We start from the raw sequence: 25,270 nt of genomic DNA, 5'->3' as shown, positions 1-25,270 counted from the left end.
CAACATATTTTTAAGAAATGAAGTGCCTTCTGTATGTCAGAACCCTGATGCCCAGGATAACATATATGGTCTTTTCTTTATCCTCATAGCAATCCCATGAGCTCAGTATAATATTGCCATTACAGAGTAGGTTATTTGAAGATTAGAATCTCTCCTTAAGATAACCTAGTCGTTAACAGTAGTAAACAGCAGAGCTGGGATTTGGTCTCAGTACAATTTTCTATCCCCTAAATCCTTTTCAAACACTTTCATAGCTTCATATTCTCTCATAAACCCCACAGAATGAAAGCATTGCCAATTAAAATGATATCAGACAGCAACCTAAGTGTCCATTGACAAACTAATGGATAAAGAAGATGTGGTGTATATACACAGTGGAATATTATTCAGCCATAAAAAAAGAATGAAATAATGCCATTTACAGCAACATGGATGGACCTAGAGATTATCATACTAAGTGAAGTAAGTCAGACAGAGAGAGACAAATATCATATGATATCGCTTATATGTGGAATCTAAAAAAAGGATACAAATGAACTTATTTACAAAACAGAAATAGACTCACAGACATAGAAAACAAACTTGTGGCCACCAAAGGGGAAGAGGGGGAGGGATAAATTAAGAGTTTGGGATTAACAGGCACAAACTACTATATATAAAGTAGATAACCAACAAGGACCTCCTGTATAGCACAGGGAACTCTACTCAATATCTTGTGATAATGGAAGAGAATGTAAAAAATGAATATATATATTTATATATATATATATATATATGTATAACTGAATCACTTTGCTGTACACCTGAAACTAACACAACCTTGTAAATCAACTATATTTCAGTAAAAATTTTTTAAAAAGTAAACCAAAACGATATCAGGCAATTTCAGAGTTATAAGGGCATCTGTAGAAATAGAGCTCAGGTGTCTGCCTTAGCGGCGGGTGGCTGGTCCAGGGATGCATGAGTGATTAGGGGGGACTCCGAGCCTGTAAGCCAGTCATGCTGCAGGTCAGGCTCTGGCGTTAGACCACCTGGATTCAGGAGCCAGACCCACGCCCTGCAGCTCAGATCCTATCCCTTAACTTTGCAGCTTCAGGTTCTCCTGTAAGACAAGGATTGCCATGGCGTCTCCTTCCTGGGGTTGTTCAGAGTCATGGATGAAATAAACCACAGCAAGTGCTTAGCTCAGCCAGGCAGGGAGTCAGAGCTCACGGGTGTCACTTGTCACTACACCGTGCTTACCAACCACGTCACACATACCTTCAGGCCAGGGTTTTTCCTCATCCGCAGCCTTCCCATCCACATGTCAGTCAGCAGCATCTGGCTGCAGGTGTGGGCGATGAAGTCCCGATGTTTGGCTGCGACAGCCAGTTTGAGGCAGGTCGAGTTGCTCCAGTTTTTCAGCTCGTAGGTCAGCAGTTTCATGGCGATCTGCTCGTCATGCTTGTAGGACTGGTCCAAGAGCTCCACAGCAAGCTGGCCAAAGTCTCTGCAGAGACAGAGATGGGAGCGGGTGGCCACATGCTCTTCATTAGAGAGCTGTGTCCACGGGGATGTCATGGAGCCACAGGGCACAGAGTCCTTGACTCCCTGTCCTCTGGGAGCTCCAGGGGATGTCCCCAGAGGGGACAGCCAGGGACCAGGGGCCGTGCTTAGCCATGTCAGGGGCTGACTGCTCTTGCTGTAGATGGAGCTTTAGGTGGACCCCAAGTCTGCCCCTCAGGCACCAGGGACAGAGCAAAGACAAAGTCCCTTCCCTCAGGCGTTCACGGAACAGGGATGCAGATGGAAAAGATGGCAAATGAGAGTTTGAAAACAGCGCCTGTGGGACTGGAAGTCAGAACAGTGGCCATCCTTGGTGCAGGGGAGAGGTGGACATTGAAAGGGCCTCCAGGAGGGCTGGTGGCACAGGTAGGGTCCTGTTTCTTGAGGGCGCTGGTCAAAGCTGTGTGTTGTGTTTGTGAACAGTCATCAAGCTGCATGTTTTGCACACGTGCCTTCTCCCGTATGAGTGTAATACTTCAGTGACACATGGATTAGAAGAGCGCTCTCAGTACTGTGAAGGAGACAAAGTCTAGTTGCCATGGGGACCCAGAGCAGGGAGGACCAATTGCTGGAGATGGGGGAGGGGGAGTGATGGGAACCAAGTGGCGGATGGAGAAGGGGACACAGGTGATTTGTGAACATAAGATGTATTCCCTTTCCACATGACCCTGATGCGAGGATTTAATGATAGTCATGAACATTTCTTGTTCCTTCAACTTTTTGCGTGGCATTGATGTGGTTAAGGTACAGTCCTATAGGAATCACCTTTCTTTGCTTTTGTTTCTCCATTTTATAGAAGATTTGATGCCAGTTCTGAGTGGAAGGATGAAAAAGGGAGGCATTACTTGTGGGGGATGGAGACGCAGACTCTGCAGTACCTTCTGGCCTCAGGCCCCACAGGCTGCAGGGGGTCACCACGAGGGCCCTCTAGGCAGCAGAGGGACAGGGCTTGCCAACAGATGGAGGCAGGGGAACGCCTCCCTGTTTGTAAGAGGCTTGAACACCTGATGTTTAGAAGTCAGCTAGTGATTTTAGAAATCCAGTCCAAAAGATAAGCAGGGTGCTTCACAAAACAAAGATATTACATGCTGGCAGAGGGGCCTGTGTACAATTCAAGTTCACATGTCTGTAAAATTGCACAGGGACTTCCGGTTTCTGGTTCCACACGTAAGGGACTTGGAAGTTGCCACTCTGACCTAATAAAAAGTAAAAAAGCTCAACAAACTCAAAATCCACGACTTTGCTAGATTCATCAGAGAATTGAGGTCACAGGGCAAATTGCTGTCCACCAAACTGGAAAGACAGAAGGCAGATACTGAGAATCACAACTTAATGGAGCACAAACCCGGGGAACCAGCGCCAGGTTGGAAAACCTGAACTGTAATTGATGAATTTCTGGAGGCCCCGTGAGGACAAGTCTGCAAGTTAATAGCTCCGGGTGGCCCAGGCTTAGAGAAGTGTCCACATTTTTGTGAGTTTTACCTCCAGGAGCCCCACCAAGTTCTCACAGAGAAGATGGGGGAAGAATCCTCTCATGCTGCCATCTGGGAGAGGGCAAAGGGTCCATTCTGAGCTATGCCCACAGCACTCTGTTCTTCTTAACAAGGCCTGCCCTCGGGGGAAACTGGCTAACCAGAGCTTAACCTATTGGTGTTTTATCAGAGCCTTACTGAACTAGAGGGAGGGAAATACCCAACTCCAGCCCCCTGTAGCCGTCCTAAGGGGGGGAAATCCAGAGGTACTTGTGAAGGTCAAGTCCAAGGGCACAGGTTCACTAAGGTTGTTTCCTTATGAAAATTGGTCTCATTGTCTTTGCACTAAAATTGTGTTTCCCAGAAACAGAATCATGGACATAGAGAACAGACCGGTGGTTGCCAAGGGGGAGGGAGGTTGGGGTAAGCTTTCATATATAGAATGGATAAACAGCAAGGTGTCCTACTGCACAGCACAGGGAACTATATTCAGTATCCTGTGATAAACCATAATGGAAAAGAATATAAAAACATAATGTGTGTATATATATATATATATATATATATATATATATATATGTATAACTGAGTCACTTTGCTGTACAGCAGACATTACCACAACATTGTAAATCAACTATATTTCAACAAGAAACATATATTGATTAAAATTGGATTTCCCTAGTTTGCACCAGAAGGCAGTCAACAAAAACAATGAGAGTCCAGAAACGCCTCAGAGAGACAGAAGGAAACATACAGACACAATGGACAAAGCACTTGATGAACAAGCGTTAAAGGTAACTGTACTTAAGTGAGAGATGCATTTGCCACCCTTCCCAGCAAAGGGAGGGCGCTCAGGACCAGCGTGTCTCCTGGTCCTTAAATTCCCTCTGGACACTCACTTTGAGTTGTTGTCCAGGTCCTGGGAGATGTCGTCCACCAGCTCGCTCTCGGAGGACTCGTGGGCCATCGACTTGTAGAGCTTGCAGGCCACCAGGGCCTTCGCCATGCTCTCCTCGCCCCGCTGCCAGAGGAAGACTGCCATTTTTTGGCGCTTCATCAGCACGGCCCACACCATCAGCTCGTGGAAGGGGTACTGGAATCGACTCACGGCGGGGTCGTCCACATCGATGTCCAACTCCTCCTCCTTCTTCTTCTTCTTCTTTTTCTTCCCTTTGGCTGGAGGCTCATCATCCTGAGGGGAGAGAAGCACCTTTGCCACGGTTCTGCCATAAGCGTGCAACAAAGGGTTTCAGGACAACTGGAAAAAGGGAAACCTCTCCCTCCAAGGGAATAAAGAGAATTCTAAGTACATCTGTGGTTTCCAACCAGTGTACTAAGTCTTTTGAAAAGATGCACATGTTTATTATAAGTAAACCATCGAAAACCAAATGAGCTGAAAAGGCATACTACTGTTTGAAGAGTTTATACCCCTGGGTTGGCAGGATTTTTTTCCTCCAGAAGCCTCTAAAAATTGAAGAGATGCTGCAAAACTAAAACAAAGAAAACACTTCAATCCAAATCACCCCATGGGAGACATAAAGGCTGTAGCTTATTTCCTCAGGGAAGTCTTCAAGTACCAACACTCGTTTGCCAGATACGGCTGAACCAGAGATTAATAGGAAAAATGTAAAAGGGGATGGAGAAAAATGTCTTGTTTCCCTACTAATGGTTTAAGGAAGCAAGGGTTCCATTTTTAAAAATTATTATTAATTAATTAATTTATTTATTTTTGGCTGTGTTGGGTCTTCGTTGCTGCACGCTTTCTCTAGTTGCAGTGAGTGGGGGCTACTCTTTGTTGCGGTGAGCAGGCTTCTCATTGTGGTGGCTTCTCTTGCTGCGGAGCATGGGCTCTAGGCCCGCAGGCTTCAGTAGTTGTGGTGCCTGGGCTTACTTGCTCCACGGTATGTGGGATCTCCCTGGCCCAGGGCTCGAACCCGTGTCCCCTGCATTGGCAGGCGGATTCTTAACCACTGCGCCACCAGGGAGGTCCCACAAGTGCTCCATTTTGAATGAGCTTTGTCTTTTCATGGATGTGCTATAAACGGAGGGTCAACATTTCCCATTTCCTAAAGGGATTATGAGGGATGATTCTGAAAACGGAGAAGGACCCTAAAGGAACGTCTGTCGCGACTGGGAGAATTGGGGTTGAAACACGGGAGTGGCATGGAAATTTATGGGGCTCAGACTATTCCAGGCTAGGACTTCAGTACCCAGTAGAATAACAGAAATGGATATTTGCTCTTTTGCAAACAGCTTTCTCGTCAATGATCTACTTTTATTCCTTTTTTTTTTTTTTTAACTTTTATTCTTATACTGACTCTGAGAGGTTGTGAATGTGTTCCATTCCATCAGATGAGGAAGTTGTGACCCAAAGTCTGAATAATTTGCCCACATACACACAGCTGGAGTGGCTGGGCAGGGTGGGGGTGAGGGGGGGAGACTGGCTCTCCAATTCCTATCACATGTTGTTCATGACTAACCCAAGTTTTGTAACCTTATAATGAGTTGTCTGACATTTTTACTGAAACTATTGTATCTTGCCTTGGATTTAAATGTGTTTGTTCAGGGACTTCCCTGGTGGCACAGTGGTTAAGAATCCGCCTGCCAATGCAGGGGACACGGGTTCGAGCCCTGGGCCAGGAAGATCCCACATGCCGCGGAGCAACTAAGCCCGTGTGCCACAACTACTGAGCCCGCATGCCACAACTACTGAAGCCCGTGCACCTACAGCCCGTGTTCCACAACAAGAGAAGCAACCGCAATGAGAAGCCTGCACACCGCAACGAAGAGTAGGCCCCGCTCGCCTCAACTAGAGAAAGCCCGCGCCCAGCAACGAACACCCAACACAGCCAAAAATAAATATATTAATTAATTAATTAAAAAAGTGTTTTTGTTCAAATTTTCTAATTTGTCCCAGTAAAACTACAGTTTCGGTCATTTAGGAAGGTTAAAAATTGACATTATGGAAATTAAAAAAATAAACATAGCTTTATTTTCAAGAATATATCCAGTCAAATAAAAATCCACTAAGGACTAATGAAATGCTGTAAAACAGAAACCCTTTTAAGCCTATCTTTCAATAATACATTGTATTATTAAAATACTAGTTGTATGCAAATTCTCTTAAAATAATTTTAAGATTGTTAGAGAAAGAATATAACCAACAAAGGATTAATTTCCCTAAAATGCAAGAACTGCCACAAAGCAACAAGAAAAAGAAACAACCCAATAAAATAACAAAAGATATGAACTGGAAGTTAAAAAGAAATTGACCCATCCACAATCACAGTAAGAGCCTCTAAACACACCTCACTTAGAAATCAACTTGAAAAAATTAGTACAGATAGAAGCAAATTGAATAATAACATTACCAAGTTTGATCTGACAAAGACGTATATGTATTGTACCCAACAAACCAGGAATACACATTTTTTTCTAACACACATGAATCATTAACAAAATTCCACCTGGCATTATTCCCTAATTCTTTTGAGATTTTCTATATCAACAAATTCCAGATATCAGAAATTATGTAGTATACACTCAAAGAATAAAATTAAAAATCAACAAGAGTAGGATAACAGCAATAACAAAATTCTGTATCTGGAAAATTTTAAATACACTTATAAATAACTTGTGGATTAATGAGGAAAGTATAAACTGTTTAGAAATGAATTACAATGAAAGTTCTACTTACCCAAACCTGTGGGATACCATGAAAACAATGCTCAGAGAAGAAATTTATACTCTTTATGCATTTATTGGAATACAGGAAAGATTGAAAATAGGCAGGGACTTCTCTGGCAGTCCAGTGGTTAAGACTCCACGCTCCCACTTCAGGGGGCACAGGTTCCATCCCTGGTTGGGAAACTAAGATCCCACATTCCGCATGGCATGGCCAAAAAAACAAAAAAATGACGTGAACACTATAAATATGGGATAATTTGGAGACCCTTGGGAAGGGCCTCTTTCTCATACACTCCCAAATAATCTTCCCCCATCTATCCCAGTGCCTTGACAATCTGTCAGTATAGATTGATTCCTTTGAGCTAATTAATTAAAATAAAAATTTTTAAAAAAAGAAAATGGGCAAACTTCACTTTCAAATTGAGTCAATAAAAATAATACAGTAACTCCATATAAAGTATATGGAAGGAATGAATACAAATCAAAGATATTAATAAAATAGAAAACAGAAAAAAGAAAGTTGCTTAATAAAGCAAAAATACCAATCAAATCTGAAGGCAAGTATGGTTAAGAAAAAAAGGGAGAAGATATAAATATAAAAAAATTGGAACAAGAAATGGCACACAACTAAAGACATTGAAAAAATTAGAATACTATGTAAAGGTTTATACCAAAGTACTTGAAAGTCTAGAAGTAAATTGTTTGCTAGGAAAGTATAATTGACCAAAACTGACTCAAATAGAAAAGCTCAATGAACTCATGTTATGAAAATTATTATAAAGGCAGTGAAAAATATGCCCCTAAAACACAGGACTGGGACCAGGCTATTTTACAGGAGAGTTCTACCAAACCTTCACCCAACAGATAAAGCCAACATGATGCAACCAATCTAAGAGAGCATGGACTTACGGAAAGCTGCATATCATAACCCTTCTAGTTATGCTGAAGGTCAGTGTCAACTGTGAACACAGAATCAAAACCTTCTACCCTGAATCCATACAGAAACTGGGATGCTATTTGACTCATGAATTTGAGAAGAGTCTTTACAATAGACAGCTTTATTATTCTGTGTTATAATATTTCTTTCACTCATTTATATATTTTCATGTCTAGTGCTTTTTAAAAAATTAATTAATTAATTTTTTGGGCTGCATTGGGTCTTCATTGCGGTGCGCGGGCTTCTCATTGCGGTGGCTTCTCTTGTTGCGGAGCACGGGCTCTAGGCGCGTGGGCTTCAGTAGTTGTGGCTTGCGGGCTCTAGAGCACAGGCTCAGTAGTTGTGGCTTAGTTGCTCCACGGCATGTGGGATCTTCCTGGACCAGGGCTCAAACCCATGTCCCCTGCATTGGCAGGAGGATTCTTAACCACTGCACCACCAGTGAAGTCCTAGTGCTTTGTTCTTAAGTTTCCTTGTTAAGGTTATTTCTGGATACTTTTGTCCTATTATAAGGAAACTTTGTCAATGTTTCTGGGTTTTCTAGAAACCAAGTTGTTTTGCCGATAATAATTTTCCCTCTTTTTAAAGTATCCTTCCTTTATTTATTTTTTCACGTGGTAAAATTTCCAGAACACTTTTAAAAACCAGTGGGGTTGATGATGCCAACAATAATGGATGTGCTTGACTTGTTCTTGATTTTGATAAAAATGAATTGGGTGGCTTTTACCTTTTAAAACATGTCTCTGATCTTTTTTTATATAATTTGACTAAATCATCCAAGTAAATTTTGGTGTGTGGTGTAGTGGATTTATTCATGGAAAACAAACTTGTGCAATTTTATGTTAAATACAAAATGAAGAAGGCTCCATATACTAGACCACAATATCATAAAACCATTGGAAACAAGTCCTACTTACTTCCATTCCCAGAAGTTTGAGAGCTTTAGGCTGCAAAATGAAAGGGGAGAAAAAAATGAATGGAATCAGATAACTGATGTTATGATACTGGGGGTTGTACATTAGTAATATCGTTAGTAGCAATAATAATAGATTAAAAAGTACTTGGTATCGTTAACAATTAAGGACAAATCCAAGGAAAGGAAATGCTTTAATATGGAACCTCTGCTTCTGTCAGCCCAGGTCAGGTGAGGAGAGAGATGTGCAGACATGGGACCCGCAGCCCAGGTAGAACCAGAGAAGTTCACCCACAGAGCAGACACACAGCTATGGGGCTCTGAGCGCGGGCGAGGCAAGGGCTTCATGGAAGATCTCACACGTGAGTTGGGCTTGCGACACACGTGGGGTTTTGATGGGGGAAGATGCCGCAGACACAGTAGTAGTGTTTGATTCTGGCAGTGGTACATGGTCGCCCACAGCAGGGTGGGGACGGCTGGGGAGAGCCTTAGACGCTATGATCATGAGCTTGACAGTGATTCGTCAGGCGCTGGGGATCCTCAGGAATTTTTGAGCAGGGAGGGCACTGTTGGGTCCCTCGTTTTGGAGAACTGGGGCACGTCCAGTGGTAGGATGGATGGGAGAGGGCAGAGACAAGGGAGCCTGGGAGGAAGGCTATTGCGGACAAAGGATGGGGCCGGGGCAAGTGCTGGGCTGTGTGGCCCAACGAGCTGAGGGAGGAAGGTGCGTGGTGAAGCCTGGGCATCTGGAAGGAAGGTGCATGGTGAAGCCTGGGCGTCTGGAGGCATGCTGAGACCTCCCACCGAGAGCCACTGTGGGAGGACGGGCAGGTGTGCTGGGGGATGGGGTGATGAGCTTGGCTTTGAAGCGGCTGAGTTATTGGAAAGGCTAGCAAGGAACCACATGTGATTCCGGGAACCACAGAACCCCACGTGTTCGCTGAGTTCTACCCTCTTGGGTCCAAACAGGTTGTTGTAAAGGGTCCGGAAGCCCTTCCTTGTGTAGTTGCAGCGGTAGGCGCCCCCCATGAGGTACTCCAGCACGAGCCCAATGTCTATGAGGCTGATGTGGTAATCGGGCGGAAGGTTGCCCTGTAAGAAAAGAAGCTGTGTCTCAGGCCCTGTGAGAAGCGACCCGCAGCGTGGACTTCGGCAACACCTCGGCATCACGGTCATTCCTGCCTACGACGTGAGAGTTAGTGGTACCAACGGGGCATTAAACAATCTTCAGTCTGTTTCTATAGGACTGTGGGAGATAAGGGGGTAAACCATGTTCCAGAAAATGGGTTGGACTTCCCAATGAGAAGAATTAGAAGCCCATGAGGCTGGAGGGGAGAGGCCTGGGCTTGTCCGTGGGCTCGGACAGAATGGCCTGTAATGTGCATTTAAACATAAGGGAAAGAAAAGAATATATATATATAAAGAATGTATATATGTATAATTGAATCACTTTGCTGTACAGCAGAAATTAACACAACATTGTAAATCAACTATGCTTCGATAAAAAAAATATTATTAAGGAAAAAATACATAAAGGAAAGATGGTGTAGCTGGTGAAAAGAGCAGATTCATTTTGTTGAGAAGGTGCTTTGCCAGCTGCTTGCAGGGGAGAAGCCAGCTTCGGGGTCTGGTGTCCAGATTTTCTGCAGAAGGAGGGAGTGAGCAGCGTGGCAGACAGGACTCTGTGGAAGACAGTGGGCAGACAGAGTACCGCTGAGGCCAGGAACCTTCTAGGGAAAGCTCCACATGGTGCCCTGTGACTTTCTGGGGGACCCCTCAGATTTCAGTAAGAATACAAACACTGCAAACTATCTGATGTGCCGGGAGTCGGTGAAGGGGCAGAGTCCTGCAGCAGAACGGAAGAGGCTGTGTTGAGATAAAGGTAGCGTGTGGGTGGAGGGGAGGAGGGCAGGGGGGCATCCGTGCATCTGTAAGTCGGTCATTCACGCCACAGGGCAGTTGGCTTATCCAGGAGGCAGAGCTGACCGGTCCATTATAAGGATGTTTTGCTATGTGCTGTTTCCTGCTTGGTTAATTTCCTATGGCTGAAATGATGGTAGAAACCTGGGGTCCGTCCCATGGAGGCTACACCTTCCAAATGTCCGCCCTGTACGTGAGGACTGAATCCTTCACTCAGCCATTGCAAGTTTGTTCAGCCCCTACCGTGATCCTTGACCAAGTCGGGGATTCCATATGAGGGGATAAGGAGATACAGCCCTGCCTTGGGGAGTTTGCTGTTTTGGGGGAAAAGGGCCAAGCCACCCTCAGTCCCGATGCAGCAGTGTGTTCAGGCCCCCACTCTGCTAGGGTGGGCAGGTGGGAGGGTGAGAAAGGGCTTCCTGTGGAGGTAGGAGTGGGCAGAGCAGGGGCTGTAGGGGCCGAGGTGGGAGAGCACTGCAGATGTGAGACGGGCATGGCCCTGGGACAGAACACGTGTGGTGGGTATGTGATAGGCCCAGTGGGTGCAAGTTTCTTAGCAGGAGCTTGAATTTCATGAGACATGGAGGCTTTTAAGTGGGGGCGTCCTGTGTCTGGGGAGGGCGGGAGGAGGATGATCGAAGCCACTTAGGTGAGACGTGGTTGGGTCTACACTTGAGCAGCTGTGGCTTTTGAATGTTAGCGCTTCTGAATCTAAGAAATCTGTGAAAGTGGGAAACAAGGGCCCTCACTGGTCTCTCTTGGTTCCCAGATCCACCGATTCTGCTCTGATCCAATGAGTGTGCATAGTAAAAGCCAAATTCTCACATTAGCAGAATTAGATATTTGTATGAAGTCTAACCAGCCTATCTGGGACTCTGGCTGAAGGCCCTCTTCTCTCCTTTGTGTTACTTCCTCCCGCTCAGAACATGAGTACACGTCCTGCCCTCTGCATGGCAGGGACTGCATTCTGGCCGAATGAATTGCTCTGCGTTAACCTTGTCTGACCCTCCAGGCTGTGGTGATAGGACCCAAGAAACACCAGGACAGAACAGGGAGTAGACGGGATCCTACAAGAAGGCAGACTGTAAGGCATTAGTAGCGCTGGGGATGGGGGAAAGCATCTATCACTTACTAAGGAGGAAACAGAAAGAGCCAAGAACTGCTGCACAGGACACGCAGAATGACATGAGGCCCATCCTGCTAGGACTTCTGGAAAGAGGCACAGTGAAGGGGTGAGGGGCAGATCTGAAACACGCAGAGCATGGGGGCTCTGGGCAGCAGTGAGGAGCCCATCCCTTGGTGGTGATGGGGCCAACTCACCGTCAAACAGTCATTCAGCGCGAGCCCATTGTGTGTGGGATGAACATTTCATTTAAAGAAGATGACATTTTTTAAAAGTAAACTCTTTTCATGGAGAGAGGAATTCATGACTTCTTATGCCTCCAATAAGATGACGACACATTTGGAAATTTAAAAAATTGCTTTTAAAAAATGTCTCATTAAAAGACGTCAACAGGTAAAGGACTATGAAAGAGCAGACTGACCTTTTTTACATCCCTCACCAGCAAATGAAGTGTGTTTGGTGGACCCAGTCTCTGAAAGAGAAACATTCAGCCATATTAAATATGTTTTTCTCTTCAACTTTTGGAGAAAAATCCAGCTCTACTTTATAGAATTAATGAAGTCCTGTGTCTTTTACAAGACAGGACTAGGACTTGTCATGGGTAAGAAATATCCCACATGTTCAAAAATATGTTAAATACCTTTTATTGAATTATTTTAAAGAGCATCTTAGGATGTACTATATTTTCTTAACAGTTCATCAAGCTTTAGCAAGCAACCACCCAGGACCACTTCTGCTACTTAAAATTTTAGAATGGGGAAGGAAATGTACACTCTCAAAATTCACATGGTAATAATACAAGCCAAGAGGATTTTATCCAAACACTTTCATTCTAATATCAGGAGCTCCTTGCTGTGCAAACTCAGTTTTCCATTTTTCACCAAAGCCTCATAAAAAGTGGGAGTCCCCAGGAACAAATGACCGCTCACCCCGGGATCTTTTCACTCTGCTAATGACTCCGGGGGCTGGATTGTTTCTTTGTATAAACTTGTCCTCGGGCACCACCCCTGAGTTAACGCTACAGATGGGGGTGCTGGCTAGCCTGGTGGAGGTGGGTGAAGATGGGACCATCCGCCGAGCCCGCATGTCAGGTGAGAGCAGTCATCCTTAAATGATGGGCCTCCCGCTGAAGCCGTGTTCTGATGGCAATGCTCCTCCGAGCGCATTCTTGCACCCCCAGGGCTATCTCCCCTCCGCCCTCCCTCCTTCTGGACCACTCACTGTGTTATAAAGCTCTTCCAGCCTCGGGATGGTGAGAAAATGCTGCATGTTGACTCCATTTTCAATCAGGAGCTTCACAAAGTCCACTCGGTCTAAGACCAGCGCGTCCAACATGGCCTGCTCCAGCGCGTTCACCTGTGCGAGCCCGGGAGAGGGGCGTGAGTGCCTCAGGAGGGACAGGGACACTGGGCAGGGGACCCTGGAAGCTCTCGGGAAGCCTCTTCCGGCCCCCAGACCCAGAGCATCCTGAACAAGGCTCCCTTTACTTTTTGTCCTGAGTAAACACGCCCCATTGCCCCCTCCTTCCTTCTCAGTTTGTCCCTAGGTGTCCTAGCAAAGCATCACAGATGGATACATTTAATACAAAGTGAAAAATGTTCAAAATGACAGCCAAACTGGTGTTGCTCTCTAGTTATCAGGTTTTTTAAAAAAATTAAAATAGAGTTGATTAGCTTTTCTTGTAATGTAAACATGAGAAGGAAAATTCAAAATAAAACTCCAATCAGTGCTTGAGTCTCCAAGCCCGGATCTCCATATACAGTGTTTTTTTGAGGTGGTAGACTGTAACATTTTACCTACTATTAGTTATCATTTGTGTTTCTACCCTTCAACAATGGTGGAACCTGCAGCGCTCAATGTAATGTGAGGTTTTGCTGGAGAGAATTTGTTTCCTTGACTGAGAACTACCCCCTGTGGGCATGCCGCGGGCCACCAGGGTGAGTGACCGCGATGATGCCAGTCACAGGGCACCGCAGAGGCCCAGCGCCCTGTCTTGCCGTGTCCTGACAGCAGCCAGGCCAGAACCACAGGTGCTGCGTGTCTCAGCCCCCCAGCCCAGCCGACTGCAGTTACCCCTGCTTCCCCATCACAGGCTCCATCTTTTGTCCCCGAGCTGCATTTCTTCACGATTGATTTGTTTCCCGTGTTTCCACGCAACAAACATCCACGTGTCTGCAGGTGGAGAGAGGCACTGGTGGGCAAGGTGGCCCGGGCCTCCCCTGTGAGTGACTTCATTCTCTCCCAAAGCAGGACCGTTTGGCGTTTGTGACATCCTGCCAGTCACTTGAAATATTGACACTGTCCCATCAATGCTTCATCACTGCCTCCTGGGCTCGGGGCCCCGGGTGGGGCTGCAGCAGAGGCAGCAAGAACTGCCCCCTTCCCTGGAGGAGGGTGACTGGCTCCAAGGTCCCCAGGAGCCCAGGAAAAGGGAGCAGACATGTCCCACGTACCCAGTTCAGCAGCTCGAGCTTCCGGGGGTCAGTTTCTTCCTCCACCTCCTCTTTCACCTTCCCTTTCTTCTTGCCTTTTCCTTTTCCTCTGCCCCCCTTGGTGGTCGCTGTGGGTGGCTTCTTCTCCTTCTCCATGGCCTTGCTATCCGTTGGGGGGGCCAGGTTTCCCAGGGGCTGCAGTCCACAGGAGGCAGAGTTGGGAAAGGGATTTAAAGCCGACCCATGTCCCAGGACAAGTGCACGGACTGCCCCTCCCCTCTGCATGCACACGCTCGCACACACATAGGTACACATGCACCCACATACAGGTGCACGTGCACACACAGGTGCACACACAGGTACACATGCACACACACTCGTGCAACCATGAGCACCCATGCACAGACATGCACACAGGCACACATACTTGTGACTACACACACACACACACACACACACACACTCAGCTGTCACAGGCCTGGCTGCCTGATGGAGAAGCTCCTGATTTCGTGACCCTCTGTTACTTATATGCTTGATGAAGTGCACTCATGCACTTAAAGTGGCTGAAGTTTTGACTGAGTGTGTTTTTGCCCAAAGGAAAGGGTGTTGAGAGGTAAGTTTAAAGGCGCCAAAGAGAAGTGTCTGTGGCAGCTGATGAAGACCAGAGAAGACAACTGTGAAGGGGTCAGGGCTTCCCTGGTGGTGCAGTGGTTAAGAACCCACCTGCCAAAAAAAAAAAAAAAGAACCCACCTGCCAATGCAGGGGACACGGGTTCGAGCCCTGGTCCGGGAAGATCCCACATGCCACAGAGAAACTAAGCCTGTGTGCCACAGCTACTGAGCCTGCACTCTAGAGCCTGTGAGCCACAACTACTGAAGCCCACATGCCTAGAGCCCGTGCTCCCCATCAAAGAGAAGCCACCGCAATGAGAAGCCCACGCACCACAACGAAGAGTAGCCCCCGCTCGCCACAATGAGAGAAAGCCCGCGTGCATCAGTGAAGACCCAACGCAGCCAAAAATAAATAAATTAAATAAATAAATTAAAAAAAAAAAAAAGAATTCTAGAAAGACTACAGAGTCATAGGCACATAGTTGATGGAGAACTTCAACTATTAAAGGAAGACCTGAGAGACCGTATACTTGATTGTGGGGGAGACAAAGAAGGACTTTTGGTTCCAGGTTGTGGTCTTGATCTCGTGTTTCCTGCTTTCCCTCTCTTCCCGTGGAAATGACAGCAGAGGACTATGGAAAAGAAAAATTCATTTCAGGGGGAAGAGGCAGACCAGAGCCATTAAGACGTTTCTGGAAATGCTGTTGGGTAGTTAAAGCTGTGGGGAGGCAGCTGAAGCCCAGGATGAATAATGTGGGGGTAATAGTGGAGGTGGGACCAGATTTCCAAAGAGGGAGAGTTAATGGTGGGTAGAAAGCATGGTGATTAGTAAAGGACTGTCTACAGAGCAGCAGACCACCCACCCCCTCTCGTATGTCACACCCCCTCCCCAGTGGGTGAGTGCAGAGCAACTCTACTCCTGGGCTTCACCCTGGCAGAACCTGGAAGAATGTCTGCTGAAGAACTGGGAGGGTCCTTGCACTGTTGGTAGGAATGTAAATTGATACAGCCACTTTGGAGAACAGTATGGAGGTTCCTTAAAAAACTAAAAATAGAACTACCATATGACCCAGCAATCCCACTACTGGGCATATACCCTGAGAAAACCATAATTCAAAAAGAGTCATGTACCACAATGTTCACTGCAGCTCTATTTACTATAACCAGGACATAGAAGCAACTTAAGTGTCCATCGACAGATGAATGGATAAAGAAGATGTGGCACATATATACAATGGAATATTACTCAGCCATAAAAAGAAACAAAACTGAATTATTTGTAGTGAAGTGGATGGACCTAGAGTCTGTCATACAGAGTGAAGTAAGTCAGAAAGAGAAAAACAAATACCATATGCTAACCATATATATGGAATCTAAAAAAAAAAAAAAAGGTTCTGAAGAACCTAGGGGCAGGACAGGAATAAAGATGCAGACGTAGAGAATGGACTTGAGGACACAGGGAGGGGGAAGGGTAAGCTGGGACAAAGTGAGAGAGTGGCATGGACATATATACACTACCAAATGTAAAATAGATAGCTAGTGGGAAGCAGCTGTATAGCACAGGGAGATCAGCTCAGTGTTTTGTGACCACATAGAGGGGTGGGATAGGGAGGGTGGGAGGGAGATGCAAGAGGGAGGCGATATGAGGATATATGTATATGTATAGCTGATTCACTTTGTTATAAAGCAGAAGCTAACACACCATTGTAAAGCAATTATACTCCAATAAAGATGTTAAAAAAAAAATTGGGAGGGTCTGCATAGGGAGGTCCAGCGCCACACCAGCCTGCTCCAATCTGCAGAGGGTAAAGAAAAGCTGTTCAGTAGACATCCCCCTCCTAAACAGAGAACTCTTGGTCAGTCCTCCCAGGGAGGAGAAAAACCTATTTGTAAAATAGGCTCCTTATACTAATTATTCAGTCCCATCCCTCACTCTGAAATGGGGATAGGCAAGCAAGGATCTGCAACAGAAAAGGACAAAATGAACAATGGGAACAGCTGACCAGGGAGAAAATAGAGATAATTCAGGGAACAGGAGAGGACTTAAAAAATGTATAATTTGTATCCTCAGATATTGCATTCATGAGATGAAAACAGGCTGACATGAAAATGGAACCATCAGGAAAAAAGAAAGCTTTCTAAGACATCAAAAATAGGATTGCCTACATTTAAAAAAATAGCACAAAAGAATGCTAAGGAAAAAGTTGCGATTTCCAAAAACCTACAGCAAAATGATAGAGAGACAGAAATGATAAAATGGAGGATCAGCCCAAGGGGACCAACATTTGCTTAACTTATAGGAATTCCAGAGGAAGAGAAAGAGAGAAAATGAAGGCTGAAATACTCAAAGAAGCGGTAGAAGAAAATTTCACAGAGCTCGGGAAAGACTTGGGTCTTTATCATAAAGGGGCCTTTAACAGCCAAGCAGAATGAATGGCCACATGACTGGCCATATGAGTCCTTGAGTTTGCTGTCTCTGTACATTTCATTCTCATTTGTTTGAAATAGAACACATGTCCTTGTGAAATTTCTAAACACTGAAGATAAAGAACAGACCTCAAACTACATCTGAGAGAAGACAGTGGTTCATCATAATTGGAAGAGGATCACATGGCAACCATGAGCCTGGTGTGTGGCAGAGTGTTTTCTGACGTGTAAAGACAGAGAATGGTTATCTTTCCCACACATGTTCATGAAAAAAATTACTTGAAGATATACTGCAGCGAAATGAAAAAGAAATCTGAGAGAGAGGAAGACATGGAGCGTGGGAAGAAATGAGTCTGTCTGAGAACACACTGCAGGGGTGTCTGATGTGGTCAGCTGCACAGCAAACTTTGAGAGCATCCAGAGAAACACGAGGCTTTGAAAGATTCTACAAGAAGAAAGGGAATTGCACTCAGTGGACAGTAATAATTAAAAGAATAGATCGTCTTAATGATGTGAGGTATATGGTACGAAGAAAAAAGAGAATCAATTTGGAAATGCAAGGAAAAGCAAACATCTAGCTATTCAAATAAGTCATGGTCCAAATATGAAGGAAACTCAAAGGTCCCATAATTTTAAACAATGGATGGACGGTAGGAACCTTGATGCTTGTTGTATTTTCCTTTGTGTGGCCCAGGTAATTGACCCAGGGCTACCTTTCTTTCTCTTTGAGTTCAGCCATAATGTTAGGTTCAGCAGTGAACAATCTGTACAGAATCACAGTAAAGTCTTCTGGTTTCTCCATTTTTAGAATCAACATAAAGACCTAGTATGCGGGGTGGGGGTGGGCGAAGTGGATGAAGATGGTGAAAAGATACAAACATCCCGTTATACAATAAATGTCTTGGGGATGCAAGGTATGGCATGGTGACTACAGCTAATAATACTGTATTGTGTATTTGAAAGATGCTAAGAGAGTAGATCTTAAAAGTTCTTATTACAAGAGAAGACACTGTAACTGTGTGTGGTGATGGATGTTCACTAGACTTATTGTAGTGATCATTTCATAATTTATACAAATATCGAATCTTTACTTTGTACACCTGAAACTAATACATCATATGTCAATTATATCTCAATTAAAAATAAAAAAATATAAACAATGAGGACCTACTGTATAGCACAGGGAACGAGATTCAATATCTTATAATAAGCTTTAATGGATAAGAATCTGAAAAAGATTATATACATAATAACTGAATTATATATGTGTTGTACACCTGAAACTAACACAACATTGTAAATCAACTATACTTCAATTTTTTAAAAAAGAAAAAATATGCATGTCTTAAATGAGAATTACATTAGAAATTTGTTTGAAGCTTGTCCCTCTTTTATTGAGGTTAAAAATATATCTGATCATAAATAAATAAATACCATAATGAGATACTACTACATATCACTAGAATAGTTAAAATTTTAAAAAAATCTGTCAGTACCAAATATTGGCAAGGACATAGAGAAACTCTCCTTACATTGCTGGTGGGAATGTAAAATGCTACAGCTGCCTTGGAAAACAGACAAGCAGTTTCTTAAAAGGGTAAACATACATTTTCCATCTACCTGGCAAATCCCCTCCTAGCTATCGACTGAAGAGAAATGGAAACATACGTCCACATAAGACCTGCACATAAATGTACACAGCAACATAATTCATTGTTCTCAGTCAAGAACTGGAAGCAAATACCCAGTTAAAAAATAAAAATAAATATCCAGGTAAAAAAATAAAAATAAAAAGGACCACTATGAAAATGTGATGATTAAAGAGTGAGACGTAAACAGACCTGAGCGAGGATTACAGAACGACATGTAAGCATCAACCATCTCCATCATGTAGAAGATGAGGTTGACCCGAGTAGGAACACTGACGGTGTAGGGAAAGGAAGGGGGTGTGTAGAGCCACTAATTTCCTCATTTTACAACGTGAGAGTCTAACGCTGATGAAGCAAGTAGATGGTTCAAAGCTATCATGATAACCGATAAGAGAATTAAACATACAGGCATCAAACGCGGGAGGGGCAGAGCAGGCAGGGCAAGCGAGCTACTTCCTTCTCTTTCCAAGTGGAGAATTGAAAGACACATCTACACGTGATTAATCGAGAAAGTGATAAAACGTGTTATGTCAACGAACAGAGGCCGCCGTCAGGAAACCAGAACACAGGGACAGTTGAGTGCCTTTGGGAGGTGGGGTGTGAGGGTTCCGTTTCTCACGGTACGCTCTGCTCTGTTATTTGCTTTTCAAACCATATTTATGCGTCCACTGGATAATAGATAGCACAAAACACTAAGCAACGTGAAAAAGGAGGTTGGAGAATATTTAATGCCAACGTAAGAGTGAAAAAATGAAATTATAAAACACATACGGCATTGCTGAATGTTTCTGTGGGGGGGCAGTCATGAGTGAGTGTTTCCTTCATCTTGCCTGCCTGTATTTTCTACGCTTTCTGGAAATTACTTATTGCCTTTGTAACGAGAAGATGGACGAAGGCCGTTGCTTCAGGCCAGGTAGGGCCTGCGTGTGTGGCCCGTTCCCTGGGTCAGGTCCTTTCTGTAATCTTGAAAGCCTGGCCCTCTCTGTGTTGCTGACTCAGGACCGTGTCCTCAGAAGGCTGCTGCTCGAAAAGAAAAAAAGCAAACAAAAGCCGGGATCCCTCTTACTGAGTAGCTGGTCTCGGGAGCTCATGACAGAGCCCTTTTTTGCAATCCTTTCTGGAATCTCTTAGATTCTCTGCCACAGCAAGCTGACTCATAACCATTCATGGAGCAACTCACTTTGCTCTCAAGTCCTTTACCAAGAGTGTTAAAACCAGGAGATTCAAAAGGAATTAAGATATTTAAGGTGTCGTGCTATTCTTCTTACTTTGCATAGTTCAGTAAACAACATGCACAAACCACCCCCCACAACCCTGTATCTTATTCCTTTAATACACTCATCTGATTCCTTAAATTCTTCACGCTAATTAAATAAAGGGTGACTGTGAAAAATGAAATGCCTTTTGCAGGGATATACCAGGCCTGTTTTGAGAAATATGGTTTTTAAAGTCCAACATGAACCCTCTAGATATTCCAAACCCCTTTTGAAGCAGCAGAGCCTGTTTTGCAAACAAAAATTTACCCTGAGTCCCAATCTACAAAATCCATCAAAGAAGCTGCTTTTTTAAAAAAATTAATTTTTGAAAATTGAAGTATAGTTGACTTACAATGTTAATTTCTGCTATACAGTTATAAACATATATATATATATATATATATATATATATATATATTCTTTTTCATATTCTTTTCCATTATGGTTTATCACAGGATATTGAATATAGTTCCCCTTGCTATACAGTAGGACCTTGTTGTCCATCCATTCTATATATAATAGTTTGCATCTGCTAATCCCAAACTCCCAATTCATCCCTCCCCCACACCCCTCCCCCTTGGCAACCACAAGTCTGTAAAGAAGCTGCTTTGATTGAAGGAGTGGGAGGCTGAGAGCTGCTCATCACCCCACACGCACCACACCACACCCACGTACAACCACACACACACACAGATCCCACGGACGTACACCACATGTACGGTAAACCATAGCACAATCACACACCACACATCCACACACACATTTAACAACCTACACACGTGCTACACAAAGAGACACACACACAATACACCAAACCACACACACACACACCACATCCCAAAGACCATACACAATGATCACACTCACAGAGTCCCCTAGGCCTCCGGGGTTTCATGGAACATAATTTGAAAAATCAATGCTTTCAATGCAATCACTGTATTTCATTTTAATGAGCTATTTTCTTTCTTCTTTTTCCTTAAAAGGGTAAAAAACCATGTTCACCAGCAATGATAAAATATTTAGTGCTCTTTCTTCAAGAGTGTTGGTTTGAATCTGAAGTTAGTGCTAGGAGCTCTTACTTCTTGCTGGTTCTTTGAAATGAAATAGCAACATTTCCTAATAATCCTAAAGATTAGACATCGGGTCATCAGGAAGCCCAGATAACTTCCTGAGATCCACGACACAAGGGAGAACATATTAATGCATCCTCTGTACAAAGTCATGACAAATGGTATGAATTGAAAAACACTTAGTTTCACCGGCCAGCGGGGCCCAAAGACAAAGATCTGGCTCCGAGCTATGTCCACGCGGTTCCAAGCCAGCGCCAAGCTCAGCTGGTCCCGAGCCGATGCGTTTGTGCCTGGAAGGCAAGAGATGGGGCACTACTCACTCCATGCCTGGGTCGCCTGGGGGTGACAGGGGCTGGGTGGGGAACACAGGCTTCCCCAGGCTGGCTCAGCATCAGCCTGGAAATAAGCACGGCTGCCTTTTCTCTGGCCCCTGAGGGATCACTCAGGCCCCAAAGCCGAGGACCAGCTCATTACTACCAAGCAGCCAGCCTGATGGTGACCCCCGCCCCTTTCCTCCAGCACCCTCCCCTTCCCAGTGGAGCAGAGAGGTGACCCCATGAGCAGCCAGGTGGCACCTGTCGTTAGGAGTGGGCCGGGGAAATTGGACAGAGCACTGCGGGATGCAGGGATCGCAAATGAAAAATCATTTCACGCTTACCCTCTGTGAGTTCAAACCTGTAATGAGCTAGTTACAGACGGAAACTGGTTCTTGACTTCAGCCCATCATGATCCATTGGCCCGCCAAGAAAAGTCCCCCTCCCAAGAAACCCATTTCGAGCCCCATCGTTTTACCATGGCTTTATCCTGAGATAATTTCTAGGCAGCCTGGCGGGCTCGGTGTTCCATCCCCAGCAGACACAGTTCCCGGCGGGAGGAGGGGGAAGGGTTTCCCAGCCACAAGCAGAGCTCTGGGGAGGCCAGCACGAAAGGACAGGAGTGGCTGTTTCCTGAGAGCTCACCTTTCAGCAGAGCGGTTAAAATTGCCATTTCAATGTCTTGCTGACCCTCGGAACCCATTCTAAACACAGTGACCTGAAAACAGATTAATCGTGAAAAGACTGAGTAAAGCAAAGTGGAAAACAAGAGGGAGAATTGGGGAGTTGCTTAAAAAGGACCACAAACAAGATCTGGCGCGACAGTGAATGGATAAAGAAGATGCGGCACATGTATACAATGGAGTATTACTCAGCCATAAAAAGAAATGAAATTGAGTTATTTGTAGTGAGGTGGATGGACCGAGAGTCTGTCATACAGAGTGAAGTAAGTCAGAAAAAGAAAAACAAATACCATATGCTAACACATATATATGGAATCTAAAAAATAATGGTTCTGATGAACCTAGGGGCAGGACAGGAATAAAGACACAGATGTAGAGAATGGACTTGAGGACACGGGGAGGGGCAAGGATAAGCTGGGACGAAGTGAGAGAGGAGCATTGACATATATACACTACCTAATGTAAAATAGACAGCTAGTGGGGAGCAGCCACATAGCACAGGGAGATCAGCTTGGTGCTTTGTGACCACCTAGAGGGGTGGGATAGGGAGGGTGGGAGGGAGATGCAAGAGGGAGGGCATATGGGGATATATGTATACATATAGCTGATTCACTTTGTTATACAGCAGAAACTAACACAACACTGTAAAGCAATTATACGCCAATAAAGATGTTAAAATAAATGAATAAATAAATAAATAAAAAGGACCATAGAGTCTGACGCTAATGCAGCAATCCCGAGAGCGACATGATTTTACACCAGGTGCTTCTGATTCAGAAAGAACAGCATTGCTCGTCCTGATTTTGAATCCTTGCCTGGATCTTATTTTATTCTTTACCCCATCTGGAGCTGAGGGAGCTCACGCAGGATGTACATGTCAATATCTAAATGGCTATTGAAGATGACAAAGTCATCTCCACTCAGATTTGACATATCTGTAGGAAACGTGTAGATTTAGAATTTCAAAGAGGCTGTCTTCTGTGCAACAAGAGTGCCTCTTCCTTATAAGAGTAATTAAGGAGGCGAAGAGTGGGAGAAAATGAGTGTATCTGGTAGAATTTTGTAAGTACACCTGAAAGCATGGTATATGTCACTCCCTGATGCTTTGAATCTGATTGATATCATGAGCCTCAGAATTGGTGGGATGTAGCCTGAAGTGCCCTGACATTTAAAAGATCTGAAGCACCCGTGTCCCTCTTCCGAAGAGAATCTGCCTGTGCTTAGCCTGCTTCCCGCACATGGACAGAACCACCAGTTGGGTCAGGATCTGTAAAATGCCTCTAGGAAAAGGGTGAATGGAAATAGGAACTACTCCATCCTGCACACATGGGCAGAATTAGAAAGGAAACATAATTCTCTCTGTGGAGCGCTTGGGAAGTCAACTCAAGACACTTACAAGTTCTTTCTTTTTCATGCACTCCATGATCATCGCAAAGAGCTGATGCGATTGTGTCTTGTTGTAATTAAATGTTTTCTGAATGGTAACTAGAAGCTGTTCTCTGAGGGAGTCATTGATTACCCTGTTCGAAGGAAATGGGAAAGAGAAGAAAACAACACAGGTGAAATCTGTACGTGAATAAATCAGACATCTCTATGCCCGTCTGGTATCTTTGATTTGAAACTTTATCATTGGAGGATATCCCAGGATAGCAGACCCAAAGGGACTATAGTCAAAAACTGTGTTCACGCTTGTCCTAGATTCCAGGCTTGTTGAAAAACTTACAAGGGAAAATGCAGTTGGGGGAGAGCATCTTCCCTCCTGAGAAAGAATCCGTAAGAAACACCACGCTCCTGAGAGCTCCCTCACTTGCTGACCTTGGGAAGCGGGAGAGGAGGGCTAGTAAGTCTTCCTTCTTTTACATTTTTGGAACAGCTAAATGGATCACGATTTCCTCTGGGCCTAACAAGAAGGTATTCAAAACCCCACCCTTTGTAACATATCAGAAATCTTACCCTCCTTCTTCAGAGTACTTGTGTGCAAAAGACAGGACGTCCGAGGCCCGGCCACTGCCGTCGCAGACCACCACAGGGACCGGAGGCTCTTCTCGGAGATACTCCAGGACCATGGAAATCACGTTTGGGCCCCCTTCCACCACGAGGCCCACGACGGGCACACCCTGCCCCAGTCCTGCAACACACACCACATCCACCTTCAGACCACGGTCACGGCCCTATTCGAGTGTTACCGACCAGGGTTCTTGGCCTTCCCCAATCAATAGAAATTGACTAGAAGCCAGACAAGAAATTCAGGCAAGGCTTTATTGGGGCCCCGGTTGCAGCAGCGGGGAGCGAGAGCAAACAACAGGTTCCCTTGCTTGCTCACTAGCTGAGGGGGGGCGAGCTTGTTCCTTATATGGGGTGAGGGTAGGGGTGTGTCCAGGGGTCAGGCCGGAGGGGTGGCTTAGGCGTTTTGCCCACCCCTTAGGTGGTGGTGTGTGCAGGGGGCATGCACAGTACCCTGCTTTTGCTCCGGACACCCTGTTTTTGCTCCAGGCTCTTCAAAAGTGGCCGTTGGGTTTTTTGGTCTCTTTGTATCTTTTAGGTCCAGAATTTGCCCCAACTGCCTGTATGAAAGCAGTTATTTTTAGTCCCATACAGTTTCTTAGTATTTTGTTGTTCGTGGAGAGGTGTGTCCATGTGCAAGCATTGCAGCACTGCAGCAAAGGGTCCCAGGTCTCAGCAAAGAGTCCCAGGTCCCAGTCTGTCTCAAGAGCACTCACTGTAATTCCTGAAACATGGTGAAGAGGAAAACCTTTAGGCCTGGAAGTATGCTTATGTGGAGTTAGTGTTCACCAGGAGACTTGAAGGAACTCAGGATGTGATGACTGTTTACATTCTTTTATTCAAACCCCATATTATAGCCTTACTGGAAAAAGCAGAGCCTTTAAATTACAAACTTTCCAAAACATATGTGGTTCAACTCCATGTATCACTCAACTGGCTTACGGACTACTTCAAGGTGAGATGTGAGAAACACGGGAGATTCTTCTTGCTAAAAGAATACCTCCCTGCTGCCTTGCCCCAGGTGAAGTTCCCACCCTGGATGGCTGTCCCTTCAAGAATGACACAGCGAGGGCTTCCGTGGTGGCGCAGTGGTTGAGAATCTGCCTGCCAATGCAGGGAACACGGGTTTGAGCCCTGGTCCGGGAAGATCCCACATGCCACGGAGCAACTAGGCCCGTGAGCCACAACTACTGAGCCTGCGCGTCTGGAGCCTGTGCTCCCAACAA

At 45.0% G+C, this 25,270-nt stretch overlaps 1 protein-coding gene and 1 long non-coding RNA gene across 5 annotated transcripts in view; one reads left to right on the top strand and one right to left on the bottom strand.

Annotated features, from left to right (window-relative positions):
- LOC309654612 overlaps positions 1 to 11,768 on the top strand; it is a 33,463-nt gene extending 21,695 nt beyond the window's left edge. Inside the window, exons 5-6 of one of the 3 annotated variants that reach the window (XR_014260337.1) lie at positions 8,776 to 8,916; positions 11,244 to 11,768. This is a non-coding gene — a long non-coding RNA (uncharacterized lncRNA). Of the gene's footprint in view, positions 1 to 3,699; positions 3,911 to 8,775; positions 9,098 to 11,243 lie in introns of those variants that run through there. The other 2 variants (XR_014260338.1, XR_014260339.1) reach the window with 2 other exon arrangements.
- Positions 1 to 25,270, bottom strand: part of TRPM1 (transient receptor potential cation channel subfamily M member 1) — a 125,104-nt gene that overhangs the window by 38,181 nt on the left and 61,653 nt on the right. For both annotated transcript variants that reach the window (XM_082448499.1, XM_082448498.1), the window contains 12 exons: positions 23,994 to 24,168; positions 23,437 to 23,560; positions 22,003 to 22,075; positions 21,233 to 21,333; positions 14,051 to 14,224; positions 12,819 to 12,953; positions 12,019 to 12,069; positions 9,488 to 9,646; positions 8,559 to 8,588; positions 3,917 to 4,209; positions 2,655 to 2,741; positions 1,261 to 1,489 (listed from right to left, as the gene is read on the bottom strand). In XM_082448499.1, the coding sequence (XP_082304625.1) occupies positions 1,261 to 1,489; positions 2,655 to 2,741; positions 3,917 to 4,209; positions 8,559 to 8,588; positions 9,488 to 9,646; positions 12,019 to 12,069; positions 12,819 to 12,953; positions 14,051 to 14,224; positions 21,233 to 21,333; positions 22,003 to 22,075; positions 23,437 to 23,560; positions 23,994 to 24,168 (1,631 nt within the window). The remainder of the gene's footprint in view (positions 1 to 1,260; positions 1,490 to 2,654; positions 2,742 to 3,916; positions 4,210 to 8,558; positions 8,589 to 9,487; positions 9,647 to 12,018; positions 12,070 to 12,818; positions 12,954 to 14,050; positions 14,225 to 21,232; positions 21,334 to 22,002; positions 22,076 to 23,436; positions 23,561 to 23,993; positions 24,169 to 25,270) is intronic.

This window comes from Balaenoptera physalus, assembly GCF_965194825.1.
Source record: "Balaenoptera physalus genome assembly, chromosome: 2".
Classification (NCBI taxonomy): Eukaryota; Metazoa; Chordata; class Mammalia; order Artiodactyla; family Balaenopteridae; genus Balaenoptera; species Balaenoptera physalus.
Note: the sequence above shows the minus strand (reverse complement) of the source record. Positions and strands in the feature narration are given on the sequence as shown.